This window comes from Pseudogymnoascus destructans, assembly GCF_001641265.1.
Source record: "Pseudogymnoascus destructans isolate 20631-21 unplaced genomic scaffold scaffold_16, whole genome shotgun sequence".
Lineage (NCBI taxonomy): Eukaryota > Fungi > Ascomycota > Leotiomycetes > Thelebolales > Thelebolaceae > Pseudogymnoascus > Pseudogymnoascus destructans.
Genome location: NW_020167535.1, coordinates 283,819 through 311,796, shown reverse-complemented (window position 1 = coordinate 311,796; position 27,978 = coordinate 283,819). Strand labels below are relative to the sequence as shown.

The 27,978-nt window shown below is 54.0% G+C and overlaps 10 protein-coding genes and 2 non-coding genes across 12 annotated transcripts; 8 read left to right on the top strand and 4 right to left on the bottom strand.

The window, feature by feature from the left end:
- Window positions 1–392: 392 nt before the first annotated feature.
- On the top strand, window positions 393–3,154 carry MDL1 (ATP-binding cassette permease mdl1). The gene has a single exon (XM_024469460.1). The coding sequence runs from the start codon at window positions 526–528 to the stop codon at window positions 2,959–2,961; it is 2,436 nt and encodes an 811-aa protein (XP_024322513.1). The 5' UTR covers window positions 393–525; the 3' UTR covers window positions 2,962–3,154.
- VC83_05850 (uncharacterized protein) lies at window positions 3,151–4,336 on the bottom strand. The gene is made up of 2 exons (XM_024469459.1): window positions 3,735–4,336; window positions 3,151–3,679 (listed from the first exon to the last, which is right to left on the bottom strand). Exons 1-2 carry the CDS (start codon window positions 4,203–4,205, stop codon window positions 3,353–3,355), a joined length of 798 nt encoding a protein of 265 aa, XP_024322514.1. The 5' UTR covers window positions 4,206–4,336; the 3' UTR covers window positions 3,151–3,352.
- A 2,392-nt stretch (window positions 4,337–6,728) lies between these two features.
- Window positions 6,729–9,255, bottom strand: CRN1 (DUF1900 super). The gene is made up of 7 exons (XM_024469458.1): window positions 9,005–9,255; window positions 8,852–8,940; window positions 8,645–8,787; window positions 8,011–8,582; window positions 7,918–7,954; window positions 7,750–7,864; window positions 6,729–7,703 (listed from the first exon to the last, which is right to left on the bottom strand). The coding sequence occupies exons 1-7, from the start codon at window positions 9,036–9,038 to the stop codon at window positions 6,882–6,884; spliced, it is 1,812 nt and encodes a 603-aa protein (XP_024322499.1). The 5' UTR covers window positions 9,039–9,255; the 3' UTR covers window positions 6,729–6,881.
- Window positions 9,256–9,271: 16 nt separating this feature from the next.
- Window positions 9,272–9,366, top strand: VC83_05848 (the record flags this gene model as incomplete). Its single annotated transcript has 1 exon — window positions 9,272–9,366. It is a non-coding gene; the product is annotated as a tRNA-Val (tRNA).
- Window positions 9,367–9,479: 113 nt separating this feature from the next.
- On the top strand, window positions 9,480–11,794 carry VC83_05847 (uncharacterized protein). Its single transcript, XM_024469457.1, has one exon. It carries the CDS (start codon window positions 9,701–9,703, stop codon window positions 11,546–11,548), a length of 1,848 nt encoding a protein of 615 aa, XP_024322498.1. The 5' UTR covers window positions 9,480–9,700; the 3' UTR covers window positions 11,549–11,794.
- A 391-nt stretch (window positions 11,795–12,185) lies between these two features.
- Window positions 12,186–12,846, bottom strand: VC83_05846 (uncharacterized protein). The gene is made up of 2 exons (XM_024469456.1): window positions 12,506–12,846; window positions 12,186–12,445 (listed from the first exon to the last, which is right to left on the bottom strand). The coding sequence occupies exons 1-2, from the start codon at window positions 12,737–12,739 to the stop codon at window positions 12,233–12,235; spliced, it is 447 nt and encodes a 148-aa protein (XP_024322497.1). The 5' UTR covers window positions 12,740–12,846; the 3' UTR covers window positions 12,186–12,232.
- VC83_05845 (uncharacterized protein) lies at window positions 12,754–15,862 on the top strand (the record flags this gene model as incomplete). The annotated part of the gene is made up of 3 exons (XM_024469455.1): window positions 12,754–12,769; window positions 13,212–14,485; window positions 14,573–15,862. 3 exons carry the CDS (start codon window positions 12,754–12,756, stop codon window positions 15,860–15,862), a joined length of 2,580 nt encoding a protein of 859 aa, XP_024322524.1.
- Window positions 15,863–16,031: 169 nt separating this feature from the next.
- On the bottom strand, window positions 16,032–17,147 carry VC83_05844 (uncharacterized protein). The gene is made up of 2 exons (XM_024469454.1): window positions 16,988–17,147; window positions 16,032–16,933 (listed from the first exon to the last, which is right to left on the bottom strand). The coding sequence occupies exons 1-2, from the start codon at window positions 17,002–17,004 to the stop codon at window positions 16,612–16,614; spliced, it is 339 nt and encodes a 112-aa protein (XP_024322523.1). The 5' UTR covers window positions 17,005–17,147; the 3' UTR covers window positions 16,032–16,611.
- Window positions 17,148–22,747, top strand: VC83_05843 (uncharacterized protein). Its single transcript, XM_024469453.1, has 2 exons — window positions 17,148–21,599; window positions 21,768–22,747. The coding sequence occupies exons 1-2, from the start codon at window positions 17,701–17,703 to the stop codon at window positions 21,958–21,960; spliced, it is 4,092 nt and encodes a 1,363-aa protein (XP_024322521.1). The 5' UTR covers window positions 17,148–17,700; the 3' UTR covers window positions 21,961–22,747.
- Window positions 22,748–24,880: 2,133 nt separating this feature from the next.
- Window positions 24,881–26,520, top strand: VC83_05842 (uncharacterized protein). The gene is made up of 2 exons (XM_024469452.1): window positions 24,881–25,664; window positions 25,732–26,520. Exons 1-2 carry the CDS (start codon window positions 25,552–25,554, stop codon window positions 26,228–26,230), a joined length of 612 nt encoding a protein of 203 aa, XP_024322361.1. The 5' UTR covers window positions 24,881–25,551; the 3' UTR covers window positions 26,231–26,520.
- A 557-nt stretch (window positions 26,521–27,077) lies between these two features.
- On the top strand, window positions 27,078–27,181 carry VC83_05841 (the record flags this gene model as incomplete). The annotated part of the gene is made up of 1 exon: window positions 27,078–27,181. It is a non-coding gene; the product is annotated as a tRNA-Arg (tRNA).
- A 465-nt stretch (window positions 27,182–27,646) lies between these two features.
- On the top strand, window positions 27,647–27,961 carry VC83_05840 (uncharacterized protein; the record flags this gene model as incomplete). The annotated part of the gene is made up of 1 exon (XM_024469451.1): window positions 27,647–27,961. The coding sequence occupies one exon, from the start codon at window positions 27,647–27,649 to the stop codon at window positions 27,959–27,961; it is 315 nt and encodes a 104-aa protein (XP_024322522.1).
- Between the last annotated feature and the right edge of the window lie 17 nt (window positions 27,962–27,978).

The following is a 27,978-nucleotide window of genomic DNA, read 5'->3' as shown; positions in this document are numbered from 1 at the left end:
TCTTCTTCAAGGTGGAATTCTATGGTTTTGGAAGAATAATGATCCAAGAAATCAATGATAAATAAACACAAACCATTAATTAACTTAATCGAGATTATTTTATTTTTGTAACATAACGTAAAACGACCCTAAGTGCCATATATGTAAGTAACCATCTAGCAATCTGTTATTAAGATCTAAAATACTGCTATAATCACCTCCCTCATCTTTCCTCACGACAATTGTTGGACCCCTCTCCAACATATTGCCCTGGGGAAAGCATGAGTCGCACGTGCTTACCAATTTTCGAGCTCGTTTGCGGGATGAACAAAGGCCGAGCTCCGTTAGCGCCCGGCGCCGGCATCATGGACCCTATGTTGGAGTCAGTCTTCGATGAGAAATGTTGAGCTTCACCGGAAGCATCGCACATTTACGCTGGCCATGAATCGCGACAATGAGACTTAGACGACGTCAATTATTGCTACTCAACCGGTTCTGATATCATTTTCCTTTTCGGAAGCTGTTTTGGTAGTTAGGGTTCGCGCGATGCGCGGCTCACTTGTGCCGCGAAGGAAGGCACTGGGGGCCTTGTTGGACAACGTTATTACGAGACAGGCTCCGGCTACGCAGCATGCTCAGGGACCTCTGAGGCAGACGTCGCCGATATATAAAGCTGCATTGAGGCAGCTGACCACAGCGTCTTTGCCGAAGGCGAGACTGCCAGTTACACAACCGAAGCTGAACACTGCGAACCTGAAATTAGTATCGTCATGGACGACTATTAAACCGACTTGGCCGTCGCCGGCGACTCAGCTGCGAGCGCTTTCCACAACTCCGCAACGGAAGGAGGTACAAAAGACAGAGCCGGCACCGACACCTCCTAAGAAGGAAGACTGGAAGGAGCAAGCCCGGCGAGAAGAGGAAGAGGAAGAAGACTTGGAAGCCGAGCGCGGCTTTGGTCGCAGTGAGAAGGCATCTCGCGCGGCACAAGTGAACCTCTCCGCACGACTGGGTGACACGAAAGGGGTCAAGAACACTGCCGGCTTCGGCGAGATATGGCGGTTGATTAAGATTGCGCGGCCCGAGGCCAGATGGCTGGGACTCGCATTCGTCTTCCTGCTCATATCGAGCACGATTACCATGTCGATTCCATTCTCGATCGGAAAAATCCTTGATTTGGCGACAAATGAGAGCGGCGAGGGAAAGCTCTTTGGCCTGGACTTGAAGCAGTTCTACATTGCGCTTGGTTGCGTGCTGACCCTGGGAGCTGCGGCTAACTATGGACGTATCATTATTCTACGAATTGTGGGTGAAAGAATTGTCTCGCGCCTAAGAAGTCAATTGTACAGACGCACATATGTCCAGAATGCCGAGTTCTTCGATGCGAACCGCGTTGGTGACCTCATATCGAGACTGAGCTCCGACACCGTCATCGTTGGAAAGAGTATCACCCAGAACCTTTCTGACGGTCTTCGTGCGTTTGTCAGTGGTGGTGCCGGAATCGCAGCTATGGCTTGGGTCAGCATCAAACTCACTAGCATTTTGTGTCTCATGTTCCCGCCTGTCGCCATCGGCGCCTTCTTCTATGGCCGAATGATCCGAAATCTCAGCCGCAAGATCCAGCGAAACCTAGGCACGTTAACCAAGATCGCTGAAGAGCGCTTGGGGAACGTGCGAACCAGCCAGGCTTTTGCGGGTGAAATCCAGGAGGTGTCCCGGTATAATAAGCAGATCAAGAAAATCTTTGCTCTGGGAAAGAAAGAAGCTATTATCAGTGCGACTTTCTTCAGTTCAACGGGATTCATGGGAAATATGACTATCTTGGCCCTACTCTACTCTGGTGGTGCAATGGTTAAGAGCGGAGCGATTAGTATCGGCGACCTAACATCCTTCCTTATGTACACAGCCTACGCCGGTTCTTCACTATTTGGATTGTCTTCCTTCTACTCCGAGTTAATGAAGGGCGTTGGTGCAGCATCCCGTCTGTTTGAACTTCAGGACCGCAAGCCAACCATCCACGCCACTGTTGGCCAGCCTGTCAAGTCAGCCCAAGGCCCAATCACATTCAAAGACGTCCACTTCGCCTACCCAACTAGACCTGCAGTCGACATCTTCTCCGGCCTAGACTTCACCATCCCCTCCGGCTCGAACGTCGCCATCGTCGGCCCCTCCGGCGGCGGCAAATCGACCATCGGCTCCCTCCTCCTGCGCTTCTACAACCCCACCTCCGGCCAAGTCTTCATCAACGGCATCGACATCTCCACCATGAACGGCAAATCCCTCCGCCGACGCATCGGCATGGTCGGCCAAGAACCCGTCCTCATGTCCGGCTCCGTCGCCGAGAACATCGCCTACGGCCGCCCCAACGCCAGCCGCAGCGAAATCATCGCCGCCGCCCGCAAAGCCAACTGCCAATTCATCGAAGACTTCCCCGAGGGTCTCGATACGCAGGTCGGTGCGCGCGGCGCCCAGCTGAGCGGCGGGCAGAAGCAGCGCATCGCGATCGCGCGCGCGCTGCTCAAGGATCCGGATATCCTGATTCTGGACGAGGCGACGAGCGCGCTGGATGCGGAGAGCGAGACGCTGGTTAACTCGGCGCTGGCGGCGCTGTTGAGGGGGCATAACACCACCATCTCGATTGCGCATCGCTTGAGCACTATTAAGCGCAGTGATCGCATTATTGTGCTGGGGAATGATGGCAAGGTCGCAGAGATGGGGACGTATAAGGAGCTTGCTACGGATCCGGAGAGTGCGTTTACGAGGCTGATGGAGTGGCAGATGAGTGGGGGGGAGGGGACGGAGGAGGCGGTGGGTGTGAATAGGGAAGGGAGGGGGCATGTCACGGAGAGTGAGGTTATTGCGGATAATCTTGCGAGAGAGGCGATTTTGGCGGAGGAGGAAGAAGCGCATGAGGAGGAGGAGACGGAGGAGGAGAAGCGGGCGGAGTCGGGGGGTGGTGTAGATGGCGAGGTGAAGAAATAAGGGGTGGAAGGTTTGATGGACGGCGTTTTTAGTATAGACGAGCGGGCCGTGTGCGCAATGATTTTTTGTTGCGGACGTTGTATATAAAATAAAGTGTGCGATACTCCTCTCACTGAGGCGATGGTTTGGACCACAGTTGCTTAGACGTAGGTTTGGCACTGTAAAATAGAAAAAAAAAAAACTTAATTATCCCAGTCGTCTCGGTCGCACTTTGAAGTGAAGCAATGAATGCTATGGCCACATTTTCACTATCATTTTGTTCAAAGGAGAACCACAACTTGAAATAGACATAAATCGTCAATTCCAGACCAAAAACCTTCTAATCTAAATCCCTAACCAACCCGCAAGCTATGCAAAAATAACGCTTCTTTTCTCTAAACTCTCAACCCCTCTAAGCCTTCTCACCAAAAACCAAAAGCCTCTCCCCCTCAACCGGCAAAAAGATCTTCTCCCCCGCCTCTCCAGCAGGCGTACCAACAACCAACTCAGAATCCAAAACCCAATCCTCGGACACGCCCCAGGTCTCCCTGACGCGCTGGTCGACAAGCGGGTTGTAGTGCTGGAGGTTGCCTCCCAGACCCTCGGCAGCCAAGGCGGTCCAGAGGGAGATCTCGTGCGCGCCGGAGGATTGGGCGGCCCAGTGGGGGAACTTCTCGGCGTACATGGGGTATGCCTTTTGTTGGCCGGCGATGGTGGGGGCGTGGGTGAAGAAGAGGATCTGGGGGGTGTTAGTTTGCGCCCATAATAAAATGGGAAGCTGGGGAGAGACGAACGGTAGCGTAGGCGCCCTTGAACATGTTGATCTTCCCCTCGGTAGCAGCCCATCCCTCAGCAGGGACGATAGGCTTCAGGACCTCAGCGTGGATATCCCAGAGCTTATCGTGCTCAGCGTGGAGGAGGAGGACAGCGCGGGCAGACTGCGCGTTGAACGACGAGGGAACGTGCTTGATGACCTCGGTGATGATCTCGCGGAGGCGCGAGTCGGGGATGGGAGACTTCTTGTTGAGGGGGTAGATGGTGCGGCGGGCCGCGAGAGCGGTGAGGTAGGGTGTAGCGGACATTCTGGCTGTGGTGGTGGAGATGTTGCGGTGGCTGTGGGTGGTGGTGAGGGCTGATGATTTGGTGATGATGGGAGAGGAGTGGAATAGAGAGGTGGAAGAGGGGGAGATATATAGTTGACGGCGGCGAGAGGGGAGAGTTCGTAATAGCGGGGCGAATTTGAGACCGAGAGCGGAGGACGGCATTGTCAAAGCTATTTTCAATGACTCGAAGCTGCTGGATAATCCACTTGCAAAAAAACGAAGCTATATAGACTGTAGAGGGGTAGAGAGAGTCAAGACGCTGATTAACGCTGATTAACGCTGATTAACGCTGAGCAATCGCTTTGGAAGCATTCTAAATCACGGCGCGAACCCATAGAAAAACAGACGCTAGGAGAGTTATAGGAACCACTTATTCGTATTCACGGCTTGTCATCCATAAGTAATGTGGGGAGTGCGGCGAAGTCACTACTCGGTGTTCCACCCACTCGCTTCGCTCGTAGGTGGCGACAGCAAGTTGTGCGTGCGACAGCAAGATGTGCGACACATAAAACGAAGAAAAAGACGCCTTATATATCAACTATATAACTATATAATTAAAACATAAAATCAATAGAACTACTATCACTATCGCTACTGCCACTATTGCTACTATCACTTTGATCCTTACTATACCGTAAAATGATCACTTTTGATTTCAACCCTTCCTTCTTCCGCTCTGCTACCCGCTTCCTCTCAACCTTACGCTCTTCAATTTCGATTTTACGTGCTTGCGCTTGTAGCTGCTTTACTACTTGGTCCGATTCCCTTGCTGCTCTTGCGTCTGCTTTTGCTTGCAACTTTGCTTTCTTCTCTTCCCGCATTTTCCGTGCATCTGATGCATATAACTGCCCTCCTTTCTGTAGTGATTTCCGTGCCCTTGCCTTTGCTGCCTTCTGCTCTACTGCACGTAGAGTCATAATATCTAGCTCGGTCTTATAGAGCTCTGCCCGGTGTAGAACAACTGTAGTTCCACGTGCAAATGATTGAAACCCTTCTCTTGAAGGCGATGAGAAAGCTTCCTCTGCTCTCTTCTGCCAATGTTCAACCGCTTGCACACTTTGCATAGTTGTTTTCGGTGTTGAGATAATATTATATGAAGCAAATGGCTCATAATCAGGTGTTTGATTCCGAGTCTCTTGTATCTTGTCAATTACAAGTGGAGGATTATATGGATATAGTCCTGTATTTCTCCAACCAGATTGAATTGTACGGACAGTTAGAGATTGCCGTCGGATTTGCGGGAGGTCTGAAAGGAACGTACGTAGCTTATACTCATAGTCGTAGCTACGTACTGCTTGATCAAGTGCCTTTTGATGAAAGTGTTTGCACTGCTTAAAAACCGCTACATCAAGAGGTTGTAATAGATGTGTTGTATGACCAGGAAGGCAGCAAATAACAATGTTATGCTCTTCTGCTAATGTAAGAAAGCGCTCTGTTTTATGAGAGTCATGGCCGTCAAGTAATAAGAGGCGAGTATCATCTGGTGCCATATGCTCTGCAGATAGTTGGATAAAATGCATAAGGTATTGGATTGCAATGTCGTCGTTTGAATACCCGCTCTCATTTACAATAATGAGAGCATTTGGCTCAAGGTCATCATTGTACCATGAATCCATATGAAGTTTGCCAGGGATAATGATAGCTTCTGCAAGTGCAGCACCACTTGCATTTACTGCCTCAATTACAGTAACAGAGAGCCGATTCTCAGGATTATCAACAGTCCACTGCTTTACACCGATTGGTACAATAACAGCCGTAGACTTATAACACCCAATCATATAGCCTGTCTCATCAACATTCCATAAATTATATGGCTTAATGTTATGTTTTGTAATAAGGGCGTTATATGTGAGAAAGAATTCCTCAAACACCTCTTTCTTTTGTGCTTGCTTCCGATGTGTATTTAACGTCTTCGTGTGAATTGTATGAAATTCGGGGTGTGCTTTTAGAAAGCGTTGTAGCCACCGTTGTGATGGTATCGTACGATTAGGTCGTAAGTCTGCAACTGCCCGTAGTATCATAGATCGGTTGGCAGGGACCCCGCGCTCAAGTTGGTCGTATATGAATTGACAGACCGCGGTCTCTTGCGATTGAGATAAGACTCGATTGCTACCTCCGTGGGGTAATTGAGGAGACGTAGTACTCGTAATACGACGTCGGAGTGTCTCACGGTTGACATTGAATTTATTTGCAACCCAAGCAATTGTATATGTACTTGGTTGTTTTAAGAAGAACTGTTGGGCCTCATTAAGGCGAGCAATCATAGTAGGATCGTTATTTTGAGGCATTGTAGATACTACGTTATGAAGAATACTATTATTTTTTCTATATATCAAAATAGCGGTGTACGCACATCTTGCTGTCGCACGCACAACTTGCTGTCGCCACCTACGAGCGAAGCGAGTGGGTGGAACACCGAGTAGTTGGGTAAAACAAATAATTTAACCAAGGAAAACGAGGTCGTTATCCCGGGGCGAAACTACGGCGGATTTTCCCTCTCGAGGACGTAACGTGACTGGGCAGCACTATTGCGGGTAGTGGTTCCGCGGGATTTTTACGGATTTTACTCAGCAACAGAGGTGATTATGGGAGCTCTCTCAAACGGGGGCTTCATTTTTTATCATCGTTAAACAACAACATCGTAATTGACACGTCCCCACCCACACCCTCCCCCCTCAATTCCTCTGTAGTTTCTAGAAACAAACCTCCCCCTTTCCCCACGATATCACAATTCCCGTCTTCTACCACTCTCACCCGCATGCTTGCCCCGCTGAAAACCAATAATCCACAAACGCGACACAATTGAGGCGCATGAAGCACAGCTTGCTATAACTAATCCTAAGATCTCGCCTCCTCAAGCTCCTGCTCCAGCTGCTTGATGCGCTCGTTCTGCTCGCTACCACTGAACTTCTTCTTGAGGAAATCGACTTCCGAAGCCAGATGACCGATCTGCTCGCTCTGGGCCGTGATAGTCTTGGTCTGCTGCTCTAGGAGCCTCTTGATCTGATCCAGCGAGTTCTCAACCGACGACGATGCCTGGGTAGATGACGCTGGGGATCCGGATGGCGTCGTCGCGGCACCGGATGGTACTGCGCTTGTAGTCGCTGCTGCGGCCTGGGCGGGGGCTTGACGGGCAACGGGCGAAGCGGCCTTTGGCTGCGGCTTTGCGGCTGCGGTTGCCTGCTGGGGTCTCACGACGGGTTTGGGGATCTCCTCGAAGCTGGAGGCGTCGTCGTCTTCCTCCTCGACGTCGTTGTCTTGGAACTTGGATGCCATCTCGGAGATGGAGGACTTGTTCTGGGAGACACTTGGAGCGGGTGCTCTTTGGGCGACTGGCGTAGGCTCTGGCTCCTTCTTGGCTGGTGCGGAGACCTTGGCTGCAGCTGGGGTTGGAGCAGGGGCAGAGGTTTGCGGCTTGTAGTCCGATGCTACCTCTTTTGGTGCGTTGCCTTCGTAGACGCTCTCAAGGTCGATCTTGGGTGGGAGCGCACTCTTGCCGGATAGCCACTCGGAGGCAGACACGCCGGGCTTCGAGCCGACTGCAGGTGGGTAGATGTCGGATTGGAAGACTTCGGCGCGGCGTGGGACGACGAATGAAATTGGCTCGATGTAGGAGTCGGCGACTGTCTTGTAGGCTCTCATCACCTCGTTTTCATGGAGCTGTAACAATTAGCGCTGTGTGTGTAACATCGATCTCGTAACTCACATTGATACCACGTCTCGGCATGAATGCCAAACCACGTTGAGGATCTCCAGACTTGTACTCTGAGAGGAACTCAAATTTGTCGTTCTCGTACTCGAAGTAGCGAATGTTGCCGTCGCTGTAAATTGTTAGCGGTTTCCAAAACTAAGCGTTTGGGGGGGGGTGACCTACCCCTTTCCGGCGAGGTATAAACATTGAGTTCCATCGTCTGTAACACCAAGCGTTAGCACACGTCAAAAATCAACAAAGAGCTGCAAAACAAACCCCAGAATGGCATGCAGACTCCAGAAATAGAATCAAGAATTGTGAAGCCTCCAATGGGCTCCTGGGGTGCGCCAACATCCCACAGCGCCATCTGCCTATCACTCATCTTCGAGAATCCGGTCGTCGCAATACGGTTGTGCTCGCCCATCCACACGGCTCTGCTGTTCTTCGCACCGCTGTGGCCTGCAACCTCGTGTGCCGGTCTCTCCTGACGCACATCCCAGATCCGAAGCTTCTTGTCACGGGAGGTGGTAACCATCATTGTACCGTCCGCGCTCCAAGACAAGCTCTGCACGATATCGCCATGCTTGAGAGTCAAGGGAGAATTGCCCGTCTCGATATCCCATAGCTTGATCGTGTAGTCGCCGGAGGCCGAAGCCAGGATGTTCTCGGCAGCAGGGTTGAATAGGACTTGTCCGACCTTGCGGGAGTGACCAGTGAGCTTGCTGATGGGGGACACATCCTCTGGCTCCTCAGCGTCCGAGTATAGCGAGAATCCGTTCGGAACCTGCCAGATGAAGACCTTTCCATCGTCGGATCCGGATGCAATGATGCGATCGTTGAAGGGGTTCCTACGCGCACGCGTCAGCTCGAGTCTCAGGTGTAGTGCAAGCAAGGGGCCCGCGTTGCTCACCAGTCAGTATCAAGCACAGGCGCAGTGTGTCCTCTGAACAGCGGAATATGCTCTGGCAAGCGGCCCTTCTCATTCAACGGAATGACAGCAAAAGCACCACCACCGCTAGCTTCCCAGTTCACAGCTAGGTATTCCGGGTTGACCTACACGCACGCACTATCAGCATTCACTCCCTCGAGCTCAATTGCGTAGGCGAAGCAGCCATACCTTGACCAAATTGGTATCCCATGCATTGCGACTGATGTGCAGGTTATCGTAGGTGGATTCCTTCCTTGTCGGCTTCCCAAATACGTGTCCTTGCGGCGAATGTCAGCTCGTCGAGTGCGTGATGGGGGGCTGGGCGCGGGGGGGAGGACATACGATACTTCGACGCGCGCACAAAGCGTCCTGCCATTCGTGCTCATCCACAGGTTGTTGGGCTACGGTGTTGGAGTTGGGCTATCGCCGGAGGGGGGCAGTCGTTGCGGACTTGGGATTTCAGAGAGTTTGAAGGTTGTCGGTGGTGATTACTTGAGCTAAGTAGTATGTCTAGGGACATGAATGAAGGTAGACACGGAGGACAGAGACATCTAGAAATCAGAATGCGGCACTTGTATCAAACTAAAGGTCAGAACTAATATATAAATAGGTCGCGTGGTCTAATGGTTATGACGTTTCGCTCACAAAGTATCATTAAATATGATATCCGAAAAGGTTCCGAGTTCGATCCTCGGCGTGACCTTGAAATAAAGTTTTTTTGCATTTTTGGCACCCGCACCCCTCCCCGAACTCCCGGATTTGCTTTTAAAAAAAAACGCCACTAATCAAATCAAATTCAATCCGCACCTCAACCCCCCTTCCACCCCTTCCACCTCTTCCACCCCTTCCACCTCTTCCACCCTTCCACCACTCTTCCAAGTGAGATGTAGATCACAGGCAAACTACTACACGCACAGTCTTGGATGCGAACAGACATATCGCCGTCCTCTGCCACAGTCATCTCATCTCTTCTCGCTCCTCGCTCCTCGCCCCTCGCCCCTCGCCCCTCGCCCCTCACCCACAACCTAAACCGCAGCCATGCTCCGATCAATGGCTATCCGAACGAAGACGACTTCGCACTGTATCCCAGAGGAGCCATCCGTCGACAACACCTCCCCGAGGTCCGCAGTCCCATCCCTCACCTCCAACTCCTCGGCCGACGAAGAGGAGATCCCGAAAGAGCCACGCCGGCGCAGAGCATCCACCGTCCTTATCTCGCAGAATGCCGACGATGCGAGAAGGATAATCGGCGAGAGCGGTACAAGGCTCATCGAGACATGCTGCGGGGGCGGATGCTGCATGTTGGCACCCGAGGCCGAGTCACAGTCATTCGAATATGTTCCTCTGCCCGACAACGACGCATTCCGGGCTCTTAAGTTGAACCTGGGCCAGCTACCGAAGAATCTCACTGTCATCCACGAGCTGCCCCCAACGACAGTCTCCCTCTCTCCCGTCAAAGATAACAAGGCTCCCGCCATCGTTGGCGCAGACCCTGACGAGAAGCCATTCAACCCAGCCGTCGACCAGTCGATCGATTTTACCCCGCACACAGCCAAAATCGACGAAAAGTTACAACACACCCGCACACCGACTTCCAGCGAACACCCACCCAAGTTCGTGAAACCACATCCTCCCTACGAGGTCTTCTCCGCAAAGATCTTCAACACAAGGGAGCTCACAAGAGCCGGCGCCCAAAAGCGGACCTTCCACTTCGACCTCGACGTCTCCGACTACCCCGCCGAGACAGGCGTAGACTTCAAAGTCGGCGGCGCAATCGGCGTCCAAGCCCCCAACGAAGACGAAATTGTCGAAGAGATAATGGACCTCCTCTCCATCCCCCGCGTCGCCCGCGACCGCAAAGTCCTCGTCACGACCACCAGCGGCCGCTGGCCCACCATCTGGGGCGAAGACAAGCCCCGCTCCCTCGTCTCCACCCGCCGCGACCTCCTCACCTGGTGCGCAGACATCCAATCGTACCCCCCCAACAAATCCCTCCTCCGCGTCCTCGCCGAACACACCACCGCCCCGAACGAGCAAAAGATCCTGAACTACCTCTGCTCCGCTGAAGGCCAGGGCAAGTTCTGCGACCTCCGCACCGGCCCGCACCTTACCCTCGCGCACCTTTTGCACGCTTTTCCCTCCGCAAAACCCCCGCTAGACCACCTCCTGTCTGTCCTCAAACAGCTAATGCCACGCTTCTACTCCCTCTCCAACGACCCGCACGAGAACTGCGTGCCGGTCAAGGGATGCTCGCGCCTCATCGAGATCGCCGTCACAGTCCACGAGACCGAGTCCTGGCGCGGCGACCGCACGGGCCTGAGCTCGGGATTCTTCGAGCGCCAGGCACGCAAATTCCTCGCTGCTGAAGCCCGCGGCGAGAAGCCCGACCTCCGCATCCCCATGTTCAAGGGTCTAATGAGTAACCCCCTCGCGCGCGAATTCATCTCCGACGGCCCTATGCTCCTGATCGGTGCCGGCGTCGGCGTCGCCCCCTTCCGGGGCTTCGTCCAGCGCCGTCTCAAGAGCGCAAACTGCGCGAACAAAGTCTGGGTCCTGCAGGGCGTGCGGGACTCGCTGCTCGACGAGCTGTATAGCGGGGAGTGGGGCGTGCATGAGGATGAGGTGAAGAAGGTTGTGCAGTCTCGGACGGGGGTGGGGAGGTACGTGCAGGAGGAGGTGGTGGCGCAGAAGGATTTGTGTTGGTTTGTGATTAATGCGCTTGATGGAAGGATTTTTGTGTGTGGATCTAGTAAGGGGATGGGGGAGGGGGTGGAGTCGAGTCTGGTGCAGGTGGGAATGGAGATGGGGAATTTGAGTCGGGCCGAGTCGGAGGAGTTTTGGAGGTTGAAGAAGGAGGCGGGGCAGTATATTGCGGAGACGTGGTGAAGAAGAGGTGGGAGTGGATTGAGCGAGATCTAGGGGGGTGGGATTTTTGGGAACGCGTTATGTATGATGGGAGGGCGGATTTTTGAGCAACTTGGGAAGCTTACGGCGTTTTTGGGGGCGATGGCATTCGCATTGGCAGTGTAGCTAGGTTGGTTCTGTCTTTGTACTGTACAATTAAATAGCACGCGCGCATAACTTTATAGATAAACTTAGAGCCTCAATAGCATAGACAACAATGAATGGAGATGGTTGGATTATGAAAGATGAGTGTAGTATATGATGTTGATTTGTCTTCGAATTCTATGTATATATATATACACACTGTCTAGTCATACAGAGTATGTGCCTTCCGCTACTCGTGACGGTCCGTTGTCAGACTCTCTTCGTTCCAGCGAGATGAGTTGGTCCGTGGCGGAGGGCTTTCCGTGCCGATGGCTCAACCTTGAGACTTGCAAGACACAACCCTCGATGATTAATATAAGGGATCTGTCCCCCGACTCTTTGCCGCAGCGATAAATGCAGGTATATCTCGGCCCCTTCTGGCACCCAACCACTGCATCTACCACTCTACCGCGGCATCCTCCTCCCGCGTGCCCAATCCTACTTCCTCCCACTCCCCACCACCCTCCCCTCCCCCCCATCCCTCAATAAATATACAATATATCTCCTTCCCCCCTTCCCTCCTCACTTAAGCGTAAACTTCTGCCCCGCAATCACCGGCGCGGCCTTCTTCTCGGGGGCATTCTTCTTCCCACACACCGCGCACGCATTCGCGCGATACGCACATTTATTGCAGTATTTCCTCCCCGACTCGATCTTGGTGACGCATTCTTTGCCGGTGCATTTCGCGGCGTAGGCGGCGTAGGGGTTTTTGGCGGAGGCGGAGAGGAGCTTGGACTGCGGGGGAGGTGTTAGTGAGGTGGACTTGGTGGGGTGGCGGGGAGGAATGGAGCTTACCTTGCCAATACTGGTTTGCCCCAAGGTCGCGGAGCTGCCAGCAGATGCGGTCTTGGTGCCGGCGGGAGAGCCGTAGTACATCTCGCTCTTCTTCTTGACGCCCGGTGTGGCGAGGGAGGTAGGCTTCGTGAGCTTTTGACATTTTGCGCAGACCATTGTGGGCAGTTGGACTGGGGATATCGGCGCGAGGCTGGTTGTGGAGGTGGGTTTGGGAAAAGTTGGGACGGCGGCCATCTGATAAGGATAGGATGGGGCGAGATAAGGGTAATCCCGCTAGTTACAGCGGATCAATTATTTTCCATGCTCCAAGCTCCTATTGTCAGCCTCGCCCTTCCCTCGGTTCAGCTCAAATATAACATGGGCGGTCCATAAAGTCGTCGACAACCTCGTGGTAGCAGGATAAGCAACAGACTCTATTCAATCATGGCGGAACCGATGGAAGATCCAGTGGCCGGATTAGAAGACCCGTAACTCCTCCATTTCCAAATTTGAACGAATCCAGCCCACTAACCACCCTCCCAGACCCATACAACCACCCCAACCCTCACCACACGCCGCACCTTCATCCCGGGCCACAACAGCGACCTTGGACGGACATCCCCCCTCCCCGCCCGCCCAGCTACCAAACCAAACTGACACCACTCTTCTATTCCCCCCTACCGCCCTGCAACCGCCCCAAACTGACCCTACCCCCCCTACCGCTCAGCTCCCCCCTTACTCTCCAACCCCTCCAACATCACCCTCCCCACCCTCCAACCAAACCTCTTCTCCCTTTTCACGACCAACGATGCCGCACCAGCCAACAACCAATCCCCCTTTCACGCTACAGCCCAGCGCGTCTTTCCTCATAACAACACCCGCTTACCCGAGGCTGGTCTACAGGCTTCGATCCGGGCTAACCTAGGCCGCGCCTTCGACTTTGCCGCACCACCGCGACGCATCCGCAGCATACAAAGGCTCTACTTCGACAACTCCCCCGCCCCGCCCCCTCATCCCACCAACGACTCACCCTCCGACCCCTCCAACCCCCCCGTAACCGCGACAGAACCCGGCCGCGCCTCAGCCTCCTCCTCTTCCACCACCGACAGCGAAACCAGCCAACAGGAGCGCGAGCAACAGCGTCAACAGCACCGCCTCGATCGGCGGCAATGGCGGCGAGAGGACCGCCAGCGCCAGCGCGAGATTCGCCGTCAAGAGCGTCGGGAAAACCGTCAGCTACGCCAGCGCGAGAGCGACGCGCAGCAACGCGAGCGCTGGCAGAGGCGCGCGGCCGCCGCACACCCCAACTTGCCCACGCTGCAAGCGCTCATCGTGCGTAGCCGCGAGACGATCCGGGATGAGAGGCGGGGGGGGAGGAACAGGGAGAGGCGGCCGGAGGCGGAGGGGCCGGCGGCGGCTTTCGATTTGCGGTTCTTTGGGGGACGCCCACCTAATACGGAGGCACAGATAGCGCAAGAGCGTGCACGGACGGACGAGGCGCAGGCGGAGGCGATGGCGCAGGAGGAGATGGAGCGTTTGGCTGCTGCGGGAGACCCCGCCGCTATTGCTAGTGTGCGGCGACGCGTAATGGTGACACCAAGCCCGCCTGTAGGCTTCGGTCCGGGTTTCGTGGGGATTGAAAACGTCCCAGGAGCGGAGGCGCCGGATGCTGATATGGGTAGGGGGCCGGAGGAGATACAGGATCCTGCACAACAGAGGGCGGCGGGACTGGCTCCGTTGGCAGCGCGTGACGCGTGGATGGCTGAGCGGGCGAGGATGATGGGGGCGGGGCCGCAGTTTGAGCGGGTGAGTAGGGAGAGGAGGGAGAAGGTGGAGAGGCAGAAGGAGGATGCGACGAGGGAGATGGTGGAGTTGCTTGAGAGGATGGTGGCGAAGAAGGGGAGGCAGGAGCAGGACAGGTGGGAGGGGAGAGGGGGAGGGGCGCTAGGGAGGTTGAAGACTAGGCTTGGAGAGAGCTTTGGGGTGTTGGAGGGGGAGGTGGTGAGTCTTTTTTTTTTACTCTTTACCTCCCATCCTGCCCATATCTGCACCAGCATAGATACCGAACAACGCCACTAACACTTACAGGTCCTTGCACACCACGCTCACCAGCATCACACCGACCCAACTGAAGCCCTCCTCGAATACACCCGCGCCGCCGCCCGCGCCAACGCCCACGCCGCCAACAAAGCCGCTAACGCCATGTCCGTGCCGCCCATCACCATCACGCCCGCCGAGAAAAAGGAGGTACAGTCCGCCGCTCGCGCCGTCGCCCTGGCTACAGAGGAGGCGCGGATACTAAGCGCGATAAGGCCAGGGGGGGGCGTGACGATGGGGGGCGTGACGATGGGGGGCGTGACGGGGGTGATAAGGCAGCAGATGCAGGAGGGACAGAGGGTGTTTTTCCAGGTGATGGGGGTGAGGGTGGTGTCGGTGGGAGAGCAGGTGATGGATGTGCCGAGGGTTTTTATGGATGCGGGAGGTATTGCGGGGGAGATAGAGAGGCGGAATTTGGAGGTGGATAGGATGATGGGGCGGCTAGAGAGCCAGAGGGCAGAAGTGAGGAGGGGGATGGCAGAGCTGGCGAGGATTCAGGAGGACGCGCAGATGGCGGAAATGGAGCTGGAGAGAGATCAGGCGGTAGATGAGGCGGTGGAGGAGATGGAGAGGCTGGGGGCGGAGCTGCAGAGGAGAACGGCGGAGGTACGGAGGCAGGGGGTCGAGCTGCAGAGAAGGAGGGCGGAGGTAGATGGGAGGAGGATGCTAGAGAGGAGGAGGGTGGAGCTCGAGAGGGTGGGGCGGGAGCAGGCGAGGATGGGGGAGGCGGCGCTGCCGTCGAGAGAGGTGGAGAGGAATGAGATGGCAGGGGGGGCGAGGCTGGCTTTTAATGAAGCGACTGAGCAGGAGGCGGAGGGTAGGAGGGATATTGCTGGTGCGGCAGAGAGGTTGAGGCCGGAGATTAGGCTGACGCTATTGGGGGCGGGGGGGTTTCTAGACGCGGCTGCTGATGCGGGTAGTGGGGTTGCGGAGGGGGGACAGTTGGAGGGAGCGAGACTGGAGGAGGCGTGGAGGAGGTTGGCGGCGGGGAGGGTGGAGGTGCTTGGGGAGGTGGTGCATGTGAGGGGGGACGATAGGGAGGGGGCGGAGGGGGGTGGGTTTTTTAGCGTCGTTCCTGATCTGGGGGCGGGGTTGAGGGCGGGTGTTGTTCCTGTGGTTCCTGATGCGGGGAGGGAGGGGAGGACGGCGGCGGGGGAGATGCTGAGGGCGCAGATTGATAGCCTGGTGGTGCCGGAGGACGTGGGGGAGAGGTATCAGGAGGCGCTGGAGATGGTGCAGACGCTGCTGAGGGGGCATCTTGCGGATGGGGAGGATCAGTAGGGGGTGGAGAGGCGTGTTTATTATTATCTGGGGGTGCGTGGGCGCGAGCGAAGTTTCTTTTTAGCGGGGAGGTATTATACCACTATCGAAAGGGGGTGGGAGGAGATGGATGGGTAACGTATTAATTTGGGGGATAACAAGTATTATGCTACTATATAATTATAATATAACGGAGGTTTATTTTGGAAAACGATCTTAGGAAGTCTTAAGGTCCATACATAGATTTCATTACCATTTTACTAAAATGCCCTTCGGAACATTGCATACGTAATTATAAAAACCACAAAAGTCACCTAGAGAAACTCTTTTCTGTAAAACAATTATATGCGAGGTGATAGAATTTGCCTCCAGGCTTTTACATAATCACGGATCTGCCTCCTGACATCAAGCAATATGCAGCGACAAGAGGAATATCATACAAGGTTTTCATTGCTGTGGCACATGGAATTGGCCTGTCTTCTGTCCATGGTTGACGGCTCTCAGGCAGACATGATGGCACAGATGCCCTTGTTCGAGGTGCACAGCCAAAGCTCACGTGGCCTGTCTCGCACCAAACTGCACGACTTGGCGGCGGAATCTATAGGCCCCTGTTGGACTATCTTCGTCCCTTCGTTGAGCGTTCCTGTGAATCGTCCATCCTCTATCCTCCCTTCGCTCCCCCCCCCCATCCCAAATCCGCGACCATCAGACACCTAACCCCAAACGCCACCAGCCCCAGAAAGCCATAGTAAACCGTCCTCCCAAACACCTCATCCCCTCGTCCCAAACACCCTCTGCTGTTTTTTCTGAAAGAACAAATCCGTCCTACTACTCCCCAGATTTATAATCTTCGGACACCCATCACGATCCTTCTCAAGGCGCGTGCACTCAAAGCAGTAGAACGCATCGCTGATTCCCTCCCCACCGCACACGACGCACTTGTTCTGGTAGTTGCCGAAGCTGCACTCGTCGCAGATGCGCACGAGGGTTGTGGGGCGGACATAGGCGTCGCAGACGGGGCACTTGCCGTCGCATTTGTCACAGAGGCGGCCGAGGGAGATGCCGGGTTGCTTGCGGCACATTACGAGATCGCTGGAGATGAATGTTAGCTTGTGTTTTGAGGGAAGGGGAGAGGGGCGACGTTACGGATGATGGCGCGACATGGCTGCGGGTTTGTTTCCTGAGCTCTTTGCTTGTCTTTTTTAGTTGTGCTTTTTTGTTCTCGCTCTTTCGTAGGCCTATATAGTACCCAGAGCCTCGCCGTATCGTCGTCTTGTATGGTGGCAGGTATTGTGGCAAGTATTGTGGTTGTTTGTGTCTCGTGTAGTTCACAAACAAGACAGCCGCCACCAGCGCCACCAGCGCGGATAAACTATTCCCCACCCCCAATCCAACAATCAAAGGTCGCTTGTACACGGCCGCGTCGTTGTAGGATGCGCGGCGGGTTGGATTACTATGCATTGGGGACGTAAGCGAACAGGGATCATTTGGGGGATGTTTGAGAGTTAGAATACCAACGTCAGGTTAGCTGCACTCCATTACAGAAGCTCGACTTGTGAGATTTACGCTTCCTCGCATCATCAGGACCCTTATTTCTTGCGTTTCAGCTCCAGGTCCTCTTCACTGTCGCAAAAACCCACGATTTGAGCTAGCACGGGACCTGAATCCGACCGTGTCTGACCCCCGAAACTTTATTGAGGCTGTGTTATACGAGATATCCAAGAACATCGTGGCTTTCGCGACTGGCGACGACATTGCGACGTGCGACGAGATAATACGGCTCATTGCATCGGCATCATCTATGACTGGGCTGGGAGAGATCACTTACTCTGACTGCGACGCCCAATAGCTTCTCCAGCATGGCTGGGCGGACTCCAGGGGCATCGTCCAGCAACCGTGACGACCTGCTCCTCGACCTGAACGACTATGACCAGCCGGCGTACCATGGAGGCAGCCGGCCTACGATGAACGATGAGGACATGCTGCGGGCATATAACGCGGACCACGATGACACGCAGCCGCGACCGTCGGTTTCATACGATGACTTTGTTGGATCCAGTCCTGCACCGTCGGGAGTCTCGATGAGGGATCTACCCGCAAGGCCAGGAAACTTCAATCGCGGCGGCTCGGACCCGTATAATAACAATGACATAACGAGGACGAACACCAGCCAGACGTCTGGGCTGGGGAATTACGACCGGTATGGCGACGATGGGGATGGATATCCGGATGATACGGATTCGATGTACTATAATGGGGGGCAACCGGCGGGCGGACGACCTGGCCAGCGGACGTCAAAACCGCTGAACAGGAATAGTGTGTTGGGTATGGGAGGAGGGCTGGTGGGAAAGGCAAAGACCATGCTGGGCATGGCACCGGCGTATTCAGAGATGGACCTACCACTCACAGAACCGGGAGCGCAAGCAAGAGCTGACGATCCGGGTTTGGGAGCGCCGAAGAAAGAGCACAAGGCCTTTGATCTAGACAACTTCAAGTTCGGCTTTGGTAGAGGGAAAGCAGACCCTTCGACTCTTGGACCACGGTTAATATACTTGAACAATCCTCCCGCGAACAGTGCGAACAAGTTCTCCAGCAACCATGTCTCGACCGCCAAGTACAACGTCGCCACCTTCTTGCCCAAGTTTCTCTTTGAGCAGTTCAGCAAATACGCCAATCTGTTCTTCTTATTCACTGCTGGTCTACAGCAGATCCCGAACATCTCACCTACGAATCAATATACCACCATTGGACCTCTGATAGTTGTGCTGTGCGTCTCTGCGATTAAGGAGCTGGTGGAGGATTACAGAAGGAAATCGGCGGACAAGCAGTTGAACTACTCTAAAACAAAGGTGCTCCGTGGGTCATCATTCCAGGATACTACGTGGGTTAATGTCGCCGTGGGAGATGTTCTGCGGATTGAGTCTGAGGAGTCCTTTCCCGCGGATTTAGTCTTGCTTGCCAGTTCGGAACCCGAAGGTCTATGCTACATCGAAACGGCGAACTTGGATGGAGAGACGAATCTCAAGATCAAGCAGGCTATCCCTGAAACCTCGGAGATTGTCAGCCCTACAGAGTTGAGTAGGTTGGGTGGCAAGCTCAAGTCGGAACAGCCGAATAGCAGTCTCTATACTTACGAGGCCACGCTCACCATGCAAGCTGGAGGTGGAGAGAAGGAGTTGCCTCTCCAGCCCGATCAGCTTCTACTTAGAGGAGCTACCCTGCGAAATACCCCTTGGGTTTACGGAATTGTTGTCTTCACGGGCCACGAGACGAAGTTGATGCGAAACGCCACTGCGGCGCCTATCAAGAGAACCGCAGTTGAGCGCCAGCTGAACCTACAGATTCTCATGCTTATCAGCATCTTGCTTATTCTGAGTGTGCTCGGCACGGTCGGAGATATTATTTCACGACAAAGATTCTCTGAGAAGCTCCAGTATCTCCAGTTGGAGATTCCAAGCGGCATAGCGGCTAATGCCAAGACCTTCTTCTTCGACATGTTTACGTTCTGGGTTCTGTTCTCCGCCCTCGTCCCTATCTCGCTGTTCGTGACGATTGAAATCGTCAAGTACTACCAGGCGATGCTCATCAGCGATGATCTCGATATGTACTATGATGTCAACGACACCCCAGCTGTATGCCGGACGTCGAGTCTGGTGGAGGAACTAGGACAGGTCGAATACATCTTCTCGGACAAGACGGGCACTCTCACATGCAACCAGATGGAGTTCAAGCAGTGCTCTATCGGCGGCATCCAATATGCGACTGAAGTCCCAGAAGACCGCAGAGCTACGACTCAGGATGGCATGGAGGTTGGCATCCACGATTTCACTAGGCTCAAGGAGAACCTCAAGGCCCACGAGTCATCCAACGCCATTCACCACTTCTTAGCACTTCTAGCGACCTGCCACACCGTCATCCCCGAAAGACTCGAGGAGAAAGGTGGAAAGATCAGATACCAAGCAGCGTCACCCGACGAGGGTGCCCTGGTAGAAGGCGCCGTGCTCATGGGCTATGAGTTCACAGCGCGCAAGCCGCGGTCGGTGCAGATCGTAGTCGACAACCAGGAGCTTGAATACGAGCTCCTCGCCGTCTGCGAATTCAACTCGACCAGAAAGCGAATGTCTGCCATCGTCCGCTGCCCCGACGGAAAGGTCAGATGCTACTGCAAGGGCGCCGATACCGTCATCCTCGAGCGTCTCTCGCCTGATAACCCGCACACCGACGTGACGCTCCAGCATCTCGAGGAGTACGCCACGGAGGGACTACGCACGCTGTGTCTCGCCATGCGCGAGATCCCCGAGCAGGAATTCCAGGAGTGGTGGCAGGTGTACGACAAAGCGCAGACGACCGTCAGCGGCAACCGCGGGGACGAACTAGATAAAGCAGCTGAGCTCCTGGAGCGCGACTTCTACCTCCTCGGTGCTACGGCTATCGAGGATCGTCTCCAGGACGGCGTGCCGGAGACGATTCACACGCTCCAGGAAGCTGGGATCAAGGTGTGGGTCCTGACTGGCGACAGACAGGAGACAGCCATCAACATCGGAATGAGCTGCAAGCTGATCAGCGAAGACATGACCCTCATGATCGTCAACGAAGTCGACGCCCCCTCAACCCGCGACAACCTCCGGAAGAAACTCGACGCCATCCGCAGCCAAGGCGCCGGCCAGCTCGAGCTCGAAACCCTCGCCCTCGTCATCGACGGCAGATCCCTCACGTACGCCCTCGAAAGGGACCTGGAGAAGGACTTCCTCGACCTCGCCGTGATGTGCAAGGCCGTCATCTGCTGCCGCGTGTCGCCCCTCCAGAAAGCCCTCGTCGTCAAGCTGGTCAAGAAACATCTCAAGGCTATCCTCCTCGCCATCGGCGACGGTGCCAATGACGTCTCTATGATCCAAGCTGCGCATATCGGCGTCGGGATTAGCGGGATGGAAGGTCTGCAGGCTGCTCGGAGCGCCGATGTGTCGATCGCGCAGTTCAGGTACCTCCGCAAACTCCTCCTCGTCCATGGGGCGTGGAGTTACCAGCGCATTAGTAAGGTGATCCTGTACTCGTTCTACAAGAACATCGTCCTCTACATGACGCAGTTCTGGTACGTCTTCCAGAACGTCTTCTCGGGCGAGGTCATCTACGAGTCCTGGACGCTATCCTTCTACAACGTCATCTTCGCCGTGCTGCCGCCCTTCGCCATGGGCATCTTCGACCAGTTCATCTCCGCGCGCCTGCTGGACCGATACCCACAATTGTACCAGTTAGGACAAAAGGGTGTGTTTTTCAAAATGCACAGTTTTGCGGCCTGGGTCCTCAATGGCTTCTACCATTCCTTGATTCTCTACGTCGCCGCGGAAGCAATCTGGTGGCGTGACCTCCCACAGTCAGACGGCCGTATCGCAGGCCACTGGGTCTGGGGCACGGCGCTGTACACGGCCGTTCTCGTCACCGTCCTGGGCAAAGCAGCCTTGGTAACCAACACGTGGACCAAGTACCACGTGATGGCCATCCCCGGCTCGCTGCTGATCTGGATGGTCTTCATCCCCGTGTACGGCACGGTGATGCCGTTAGCGAAGATCTCGATGGAGTTTGAGGGGGTGATTCCGAGACTGTTTACGAGTCCGGTGTTTTGGCTCCAGATTGTGGCATTACCGGTGCTTTGTCTGACGAGGGATTTCGCGTGGAAGTATGCGAAGAGGATGTACTATCCGCAGACTTATCATCATATTCAAGAGATTCAGAAGTACAATATTCAGGATTATCGGCCGAGGTATGTTGTTTTTCATCCTTTCCCTTTCCCTTTCCCTTTCCCTTTCCCTTTCCCTCTCCCCTTCCCTCTTTCACCCCCCCTTTTTTCCATCGCCCTTTCCCACCCTACTCCCTAGCCATCTCCCACCACCCCCTCTCTTGACGACCTGGAACTGATGGTTGGGAAAAGGATGGAACAATTCCAAAAAGCAATCCGCAAGGTCCGCCAAGTCCAACGCATGCGCAAACAGCGCGGCTACGCCTTCTCCCAAGCCGACGAGAGTCAGACGCGCGTGCTCAACGCGTACGATACCACCCGCGAGCGTGGGCGGTATGGCGAGATGGCTGGGGCTGGGAAGGGCGGGGTTGTTGGTGGGAGGTAGTTTAGCAGACATGCTACCTTGGCTTCTTACCTCTGGTGGGTGTTGGGTGAGGGTGAGGGATGGTGGTGGGAGCGGGAGTGGAGGAGGAAAGGGGGAGGAGGGGAGGGGGTATGTAAGCGCAGGTTTTTCTCAGTTTTTCTCAGTTTTTCTCATGTAGATACTACGCGGTTCTGTGGCGGTTTTTTTTTTTTTTTTTTTTTTTCCCCCCCATCTAGTGAAGGGATGGATGGGGGGATACATGTACGATGAACGATAGGATTGGGAAAGGGGGGTTGGGGGTGTATTGGGATGAATAGGATTTGAGCTGAATCTGGAGCTGGTTGGATCCGAAAGTAAAGATGAAAGTCGAGTACGTGCTGATGTTGGAAGTGGGTGTTGAACGTGGTGTCTGACCCACCCCTCCGTTCCCACGTACGGCGTGCCCTCTGCCGTGTCTCCCGCCATCCCAACCTATCCAACCTATCCAACCCGCATCTCCCGTGTGCTCTGGTCTGGAATGTACACTACTCGGCAGCGACGTGACTCAATCGAGCGTCCAAAGGTAACAGAGTTGAGACAATCGATAGGTTTGCGAGGTTGTGGTGGAGGGGAGGGAGCGGTATCGGAGGTCTGAGATTGATTGTTGTGGGGGGGGGTGAGGGCGGCGTTGTTGATCAGGAGGGAGAGAGAGGAAGGCTCTTTTCCTCTTCCGTGACACCCGGGGAGATGGACATGTGGCCTTGGTGGCTAGAAGGGAGACGCGTCGCGTCGGAGGAGGTTAGAGTGGGGATGTGGTAGCCTTGGGGATGTGGTAGCCTTGGGGATGTGGTAGCCTTGGGGGTGTGGTAGCCTTGGGGATGTGGTAGCCTTGGGGATGTGGTAGCCTTGGAGAAGTGGGCATGGGCAGTACAGTACAGTACTGTACTGTACTGTACTGTACTGTACTGTACTGTACTGTACTGTACTGTACTGTACTGTACTGTACTGTACTGTACTGTACTGTAAGTGGTTGCCTTTGGACATGAATTGTGGTGGTGGTGGATGTGGTGTGGTGATGTGGTGTTGTGGTGTTGTGGTGTTGTGGTGTTGTGGTTTGGTGTTGTGGTGTAGGTGGTCCTATATGTGGTTAGTGGTATTGTGGTAGCCTTGGGGGGTAGGGTTACAGACATGCATATCCAGATACACATGCATATCCAAGATACACATATCCAGATACAATCGCATGGACTATCCTCTGCCTTGCTTTCTCAACACGCATCAGGGTTCAGGTTTCTCAACACGCATCAGGGTTCAGGGTTCAAACCCCTTGCTATCCATGCTCCTCGGTCTAGAACTTTTCCTACGCACAACAAGCAAGAGTAATTGCGTCGAGTGGGTAGACACGTGGGGTGCTACGGACGGTGTTATTTGATCCCCCGTGCCGAAGATGTCCCAAACCAAAGACCCTCTACCTTGTACTTAGGGTAGGGGAGTGGAGGAGTAGGGGAGTGGAGGAGTAGGGGAGTAGGCGAGTAGGCGAGTATGGGAGTGGAGTAGGCGAGTATGGGAGTACGGGATGCAAGTACCGTACCGTGGCAGCGAGGATAGTGGGTGGTGTGGTGTGGTGTGTGGACGTGCGTGGGTGAGTGGCTCGTGAAGCAAGCACCGTTGCGGGAAGAGTGGGAGATGTGGAAAAGTGCCGGGGGGCTGAGGAAAAGACGGTTGGGTTAATAGGTTAATCCGTGGCTTCTTTCTCCGCTGCTATTGCGCAATCGTCGGCTAAGGGGGGGGGAGGTACTCGAGTACTCGAGTACCTTGGAGTTGTACTGTACGTAGGGGATGGGTGGATACTTGGTTGTACTGTACCCCGTCGTCGAGACCGTTGGATGATCGGCGGTTTGGATCGGAGGCGCCGTGGGAGTGGGTTGGGGTGGGAGTGGGAGTGGTGGTGGGTGTGGGAGTGGATGGTAGTGGTGGTGGTGGTGGGAGTGGATGGTAGTGGTGGGAGTGTGAGAGTGGGTGTGGTGGGAGTGGATGGTGGTGGTGTGGGAGTGGTGGTGGTGGTGGTGGGTGTGGGAGTGGTGGGAGTGGATGGTGGTGGTGGTGGTGGGAGTGGATGGTAGTGGTGGTGGTGGTGGGAGTGGATGGTAGTGGTGGTGGATGGTGGTGGTGGTGGTCGTGGTAGTGGTCGTGGGTGTGGTGATACTTGTACCTGCGTGGTTTACATGTTTATATGGTGATACTTGTATATTCAGCCCTGCACGCCTACTGCTACTATCCGTGTCCATCCAAGTCTCCATCCCCGACGAGCTGACGGCGCTTGGAGTGGGATATTGAAGCTATTTTTCCAAGGAAGAGAGTTACCCGGAGGGTAACTCTCTTCCACGTTGTTGGATTTGTTAAAAACGGAGGAATGGGTCTTGCGCTGTGGACAGGGAATGGAGTTGAAAGATGAGATGAGATGAGATGAGATGATGAGATGATGAGATGAGATGAGATGATGAGATGATGAGATGATGAGATGATGAGATGATGAGATGATGAGATGATGAAATGAAAATGAAAATGAAAATGAGAATCAAAATCAAAATCAAAATCAAAATCAAAATCAAAATCAAAATCAAAATCAAAATCAAAATCAAAATCAAAATGAGAATAAAAATCAAAATCAAAATGAGAATAAAAACAATGGCGTAGGGTGGAAGCTGGCCATGTGGTACATCCGCTGCGTCCCAGGAATAGGTGTGTGCGCAAGTACCCCGGATGCCGGGCCAGTAAATAGCTGGGCTGAGAATTGTGGACTTGTGGGGTGGAGGTGATGCAAACAGGTGGGAGTAGTGGGAGATGTACTGTACATATACCGTACTGTACACACACTACGGATGTACTACAGTAACTACGGAGTAGGAAGATGAAAAGATGGTGGGGTTTTTTGCTGGCACGCTCGCCATTTGACTCACGATGGTGCTGGGTTCCTTACAAATGCCCACCACACACACATACACGCAGGAACTCTCTCCTCTGACCATCCATATCCATACATATATAAAGACTTCGGCCTTCCTTTGTTTCCCACGATAATAAGAAAATATATAATCCCACCTACCACTTATCAACCACCACCCCGCACAACTCCAATCTCGCCCGCTAGACTCAACTCACCAACCTTATCTCTATCAGCTCTTCCCCACAACCCACAGATAAGAGAAGACACACATAGTACGAGCATTACACGCCAGATAGAGAAGACGGCCAGGATCCATTCAATTTCCCCATCCAGCATTCCGTCTGCACCCGTCCGATACTCGATAATCGATATCCGATAGTCGATATCCCAGCTCCCCTTATCAGAGTCATATCGGGATCTTCTTATATATCAACCCCCACGACCGTCCAATCCTGTCGACTCTCTCACTTCATACCACTCACCACCACACTACCAAACTCAACACACAACTGCCACAACCCATCACCAACCAAGAGAACACTCTCACCAACAAACCCACCACCGCACAAACACCACCAACCCGCAACCCTGGCCCCCTCCTCAACCCTCACCTCCCCCCCCCCCCCCCCCACGCCACCCGCCCTTCCTCCCGCCAACCCCGCCGCAAAAGCTCCACGCACCGCCCAATGCTTTTCCGTCGGAGCACGCAAGAGCGCGAGCGCCGCGGCCGCGCTGCGCGTTCGGCTGAGGAAGAGGAGTTCGCTGCGGAGGGTGGAGATGAGGGGTTTTTGGATTTCTGGTACGTTGTCCCAACACAAGCAGGTCAGATCCGAGGTTGGGAATAGAAAAAAACTAACAGCCAATAGCACATACTGCGACTCCCAGCTCCCATCAACCCCACACCAAAACACCCTCTACTGCTCAGAACGCTGCCGTCAACTCGATCACCCGGTGTCCACACAACACACTTTCCTCCCCTCATCCCCGCCTCCATCACCCTACCTCTCCCCCACCTACAACCACCCCGCCTCGCCTACCACAACCGCCAACCCCGGTCGGGACATCATCCCCCGTCTGTCTCCCACTCTCTCTTCCCCCTCCCTCTACACCCCACCGACTGCACTCGCATCTCTCCGCTCGATATCCTCGGGGATCGCGAGGAGGGCAGAACGCGATCACCCGTCCCCGCCAGAGTCGTCGGATGAAGACTCTGATGGGATTGTCTGGGCCTACCGGGGGAAGAGCAACAGCAAGGGGTATTTTGGGGTTGTATCTAGCCCGGGGGAGAGGCCGCTGCCGAGTCGTGGCGGGTGGGGGGGGAGGACGAGGAGTGTGGATTTGATTACACCTGTTGGTGGCATTTGATTACGCCTGTTGGTGGGGTTTCAGTCTGCCTCGTTTCTCTCCTCTACTACCCTACTCTCGCGAGTCTGGTTGGATCATACGTTTTGGGAATATTTGGAAGGAAGCATTTGCAGGGGATTTTATGATTGCCATCATGGGATAGGGTGGGATTGGGTATATCACAACAGCGCTTGGCATTTTGAGATCATGATATATGATGGGTATATATGATATGAATATGATGCGATGAGGGAGCTGGTAACACAGGACGGCGACGAAGTAGGATAGCTTAATATATATAATAATACACCACTCGTAAACAAAAAAGAAAACAAACCAAAATTTGCTTTGGTGATTGATTTGATGGTGGTGGTGGTGGCTGACGACATGGTGTCTCGGGATGTGGGTAGTGGGTTGAGACAGGTGTTTAGCCTAGTATTCAAGTTTATACAGTATTCGATTTGCTAACCCTGGTTTTGAGGATATGGGGGGTGTAATTGTATTACTAGGTAGCTGTAGATACTTGAATCAAGAAGTGGCTTCTACTGAATCTAGAAACAAGAGATATGGGTTGTGTGGGAAGAAACCGCCATTTATATCTATTTTGAAAATAGGACAGGAAGTACTCAGTATGGGAAGAGACCCAGCATCTTGATTTCCCACCACATACATACATCAGTAAAAGCACTGTGCTTTTATAACAGTCCATACCATCAATCCCCCATCCACTCCCACACCACACACAGCATTCCTCGGCGTTGCACAAAACCGCACCAAAATATTTATCACACATGAGACTTTTCTCGTCACCGCACCAAAAATATTTATCACTCATAAGACTTTTTTCGTCGCGCTACTGCAAACCATAGCTCCAATGGCGCAATGGTAGCGCGCAAGACTTCTACTACACATTTGAATGAAATAGTTCACGTGATATCTTGAGGTTGAGGGTTCGAGCCCCTCTTGGAGTGCGATTTCGCATTTTTATTTTGCATTTTGCACCATTTTTGATATTTTTTTTTGGCTACTGCAAGTTAATGACGTGAATGAAGTATGACTGTTAGCATTGGGTTTAAAGAGTTGGAATTACGGACTGTAGTGGTGGCGGTGGTGGGAAATAAGCCGTTGGGGAGATGGAGGAACTGAGATTGCCGACCTGTCAAACGACGTGATGTCGTCACAGGGTCCAATATCGACCGGAAATCCTCACACTACTGCTATATCCTACTGTAGTTGATAAGCCTTCTCGTACTAGGTACGGTAATTACGCACCATATGGCATCATGTCCTTTTTCATAGCTCCCCTCTCTGCCATGCTTGCGTGGGATGGTTTGTCCTTCCCGTCCCCCTTATAAGCCGTCATCACCTGTGAGAATCCCCAGGGACGTTCCCAACTTCTGATCCTCACACTACGAGTCCCTACCAAAAGATCATCTAATGGGCATGGCTGTCGACAATTCCCGGATCGGGATATCGCACACCCGACTCCTCACCAAGCTCCAGCATGCCTTCAGTAGCCAGGAATCGGCTCTGAAATCCGAGAACACCAGCGGGGCGACGAGACTGTGGAAAGGGAGGAGACTGCAAAAAACTCAGCTCCGCTGCTCCGACTATCGTCAATCGGAGGAGGGGTGCTGGAAAGCTATTATCCCCGAGTCGACACGCTCAAAGATCCGCCAGATCTTTGGGGGGGGGGTGTACGAAAAGGATGCTGGAGAGGTGGAGACGGCGCCGTTCCTGTCGCGCCACTAAACGGCTGGGAGATGGCT

Excerpts from the sequence above, each read along its gene's own strand:
- VC83_05842 (XM_024469452.1), top strand. The coding sequence starts at position 25,552 with ATGCTTTTCCGTCGGAGCACGCAAGAGCGCGAGCGCCGCGGCCGCGCT. Across the intron at positions 25,665-25,731 it reads GAGGGGTTTTTGGATTTCTG|CACATACTGCGACTCCCAGC; the intron begins GTACGTTGTCCC and ends AACAGCCAATAG.
- VC83_05847 (XM_024469457.1), top strand. The coding sequence starts at position 9,701 with ATGCTCCGATCAATGGCTATCCGAACGAAGACGACTTCGCACTGTATC.
- CRN1 (XM_024469458.1), bottom strand. The coding sequence starts at position 9,038 with ATGGCAGGACGCTTTGTGCGCGCGTCGAAGTATC. Across the intron at positions 8,941-9,004 it reads TGTGCGCGCGTCGAAGTATC|GACACGTATTTGGGAAGCCG; the intron begins GTATGTCCTCCC and ends ATTCGCCGCAAG. Across the intron at positions 7,955-8,010 it reads AGTCTGCATGCCATTCTGGG|ACGATGGAACTCAATGTTTA; the intron begins GTTTGTTTTGCA and ends TTGGTGTTACAG.
- VC83_05846 (XM_024469456.1), bottom strand. The coding sequence starts at position 12,739 with ATGGCCGCCGTCCCAACTTTTCCCAAACCCACCTCCACAACCAGCCTC. Across the intron at positions 12,446-12,505 it reads GGCAAACCAGTATTGGCAAG|TCCAAGCTCCTCTCCGCCTC; the intron begins GTAAGCTCCATT and ends CCTCCCCCGCAG.
- VC83_05850 (XM_024469459.1), bottom strand. The coding sequence starts at position 4,205 with ATGCCGTCCTCCGCTCTCGGTCTCAAATTCGCCCCGCTATTACGAACT. Across the intron at positions 3,680-3,734 it reads TCAAGGGCGCCTACGCTACC|ATCCTCTTCTTCACCCACGC; the intron begins GTTCGTCTCTCC and ends AACACCCCCCAG.
- MDL1 (XM_024469460.1), top strand. The coding sequence starts at position 526 with ATGCGCGGCTCACTTGTGCCGCGAAGGAAGGCACTGGGGGCCTTGTTG.
- VC83_05843 (XM_024469453.1), top strand. The coding sequence starts at position 17,701 with ATGGCTGGGCGGACTCCAGGGGCATCGTCCAGCAACCGTGACGACCTG. Across the intron at positions 21,600-21,767 it reads ATTCAGGATTATCGGCCGAG|GATGGAACAATTCCAAAAAG; the intron begins GTATGTTGTTTT and ends GGTTGGGAAAAG.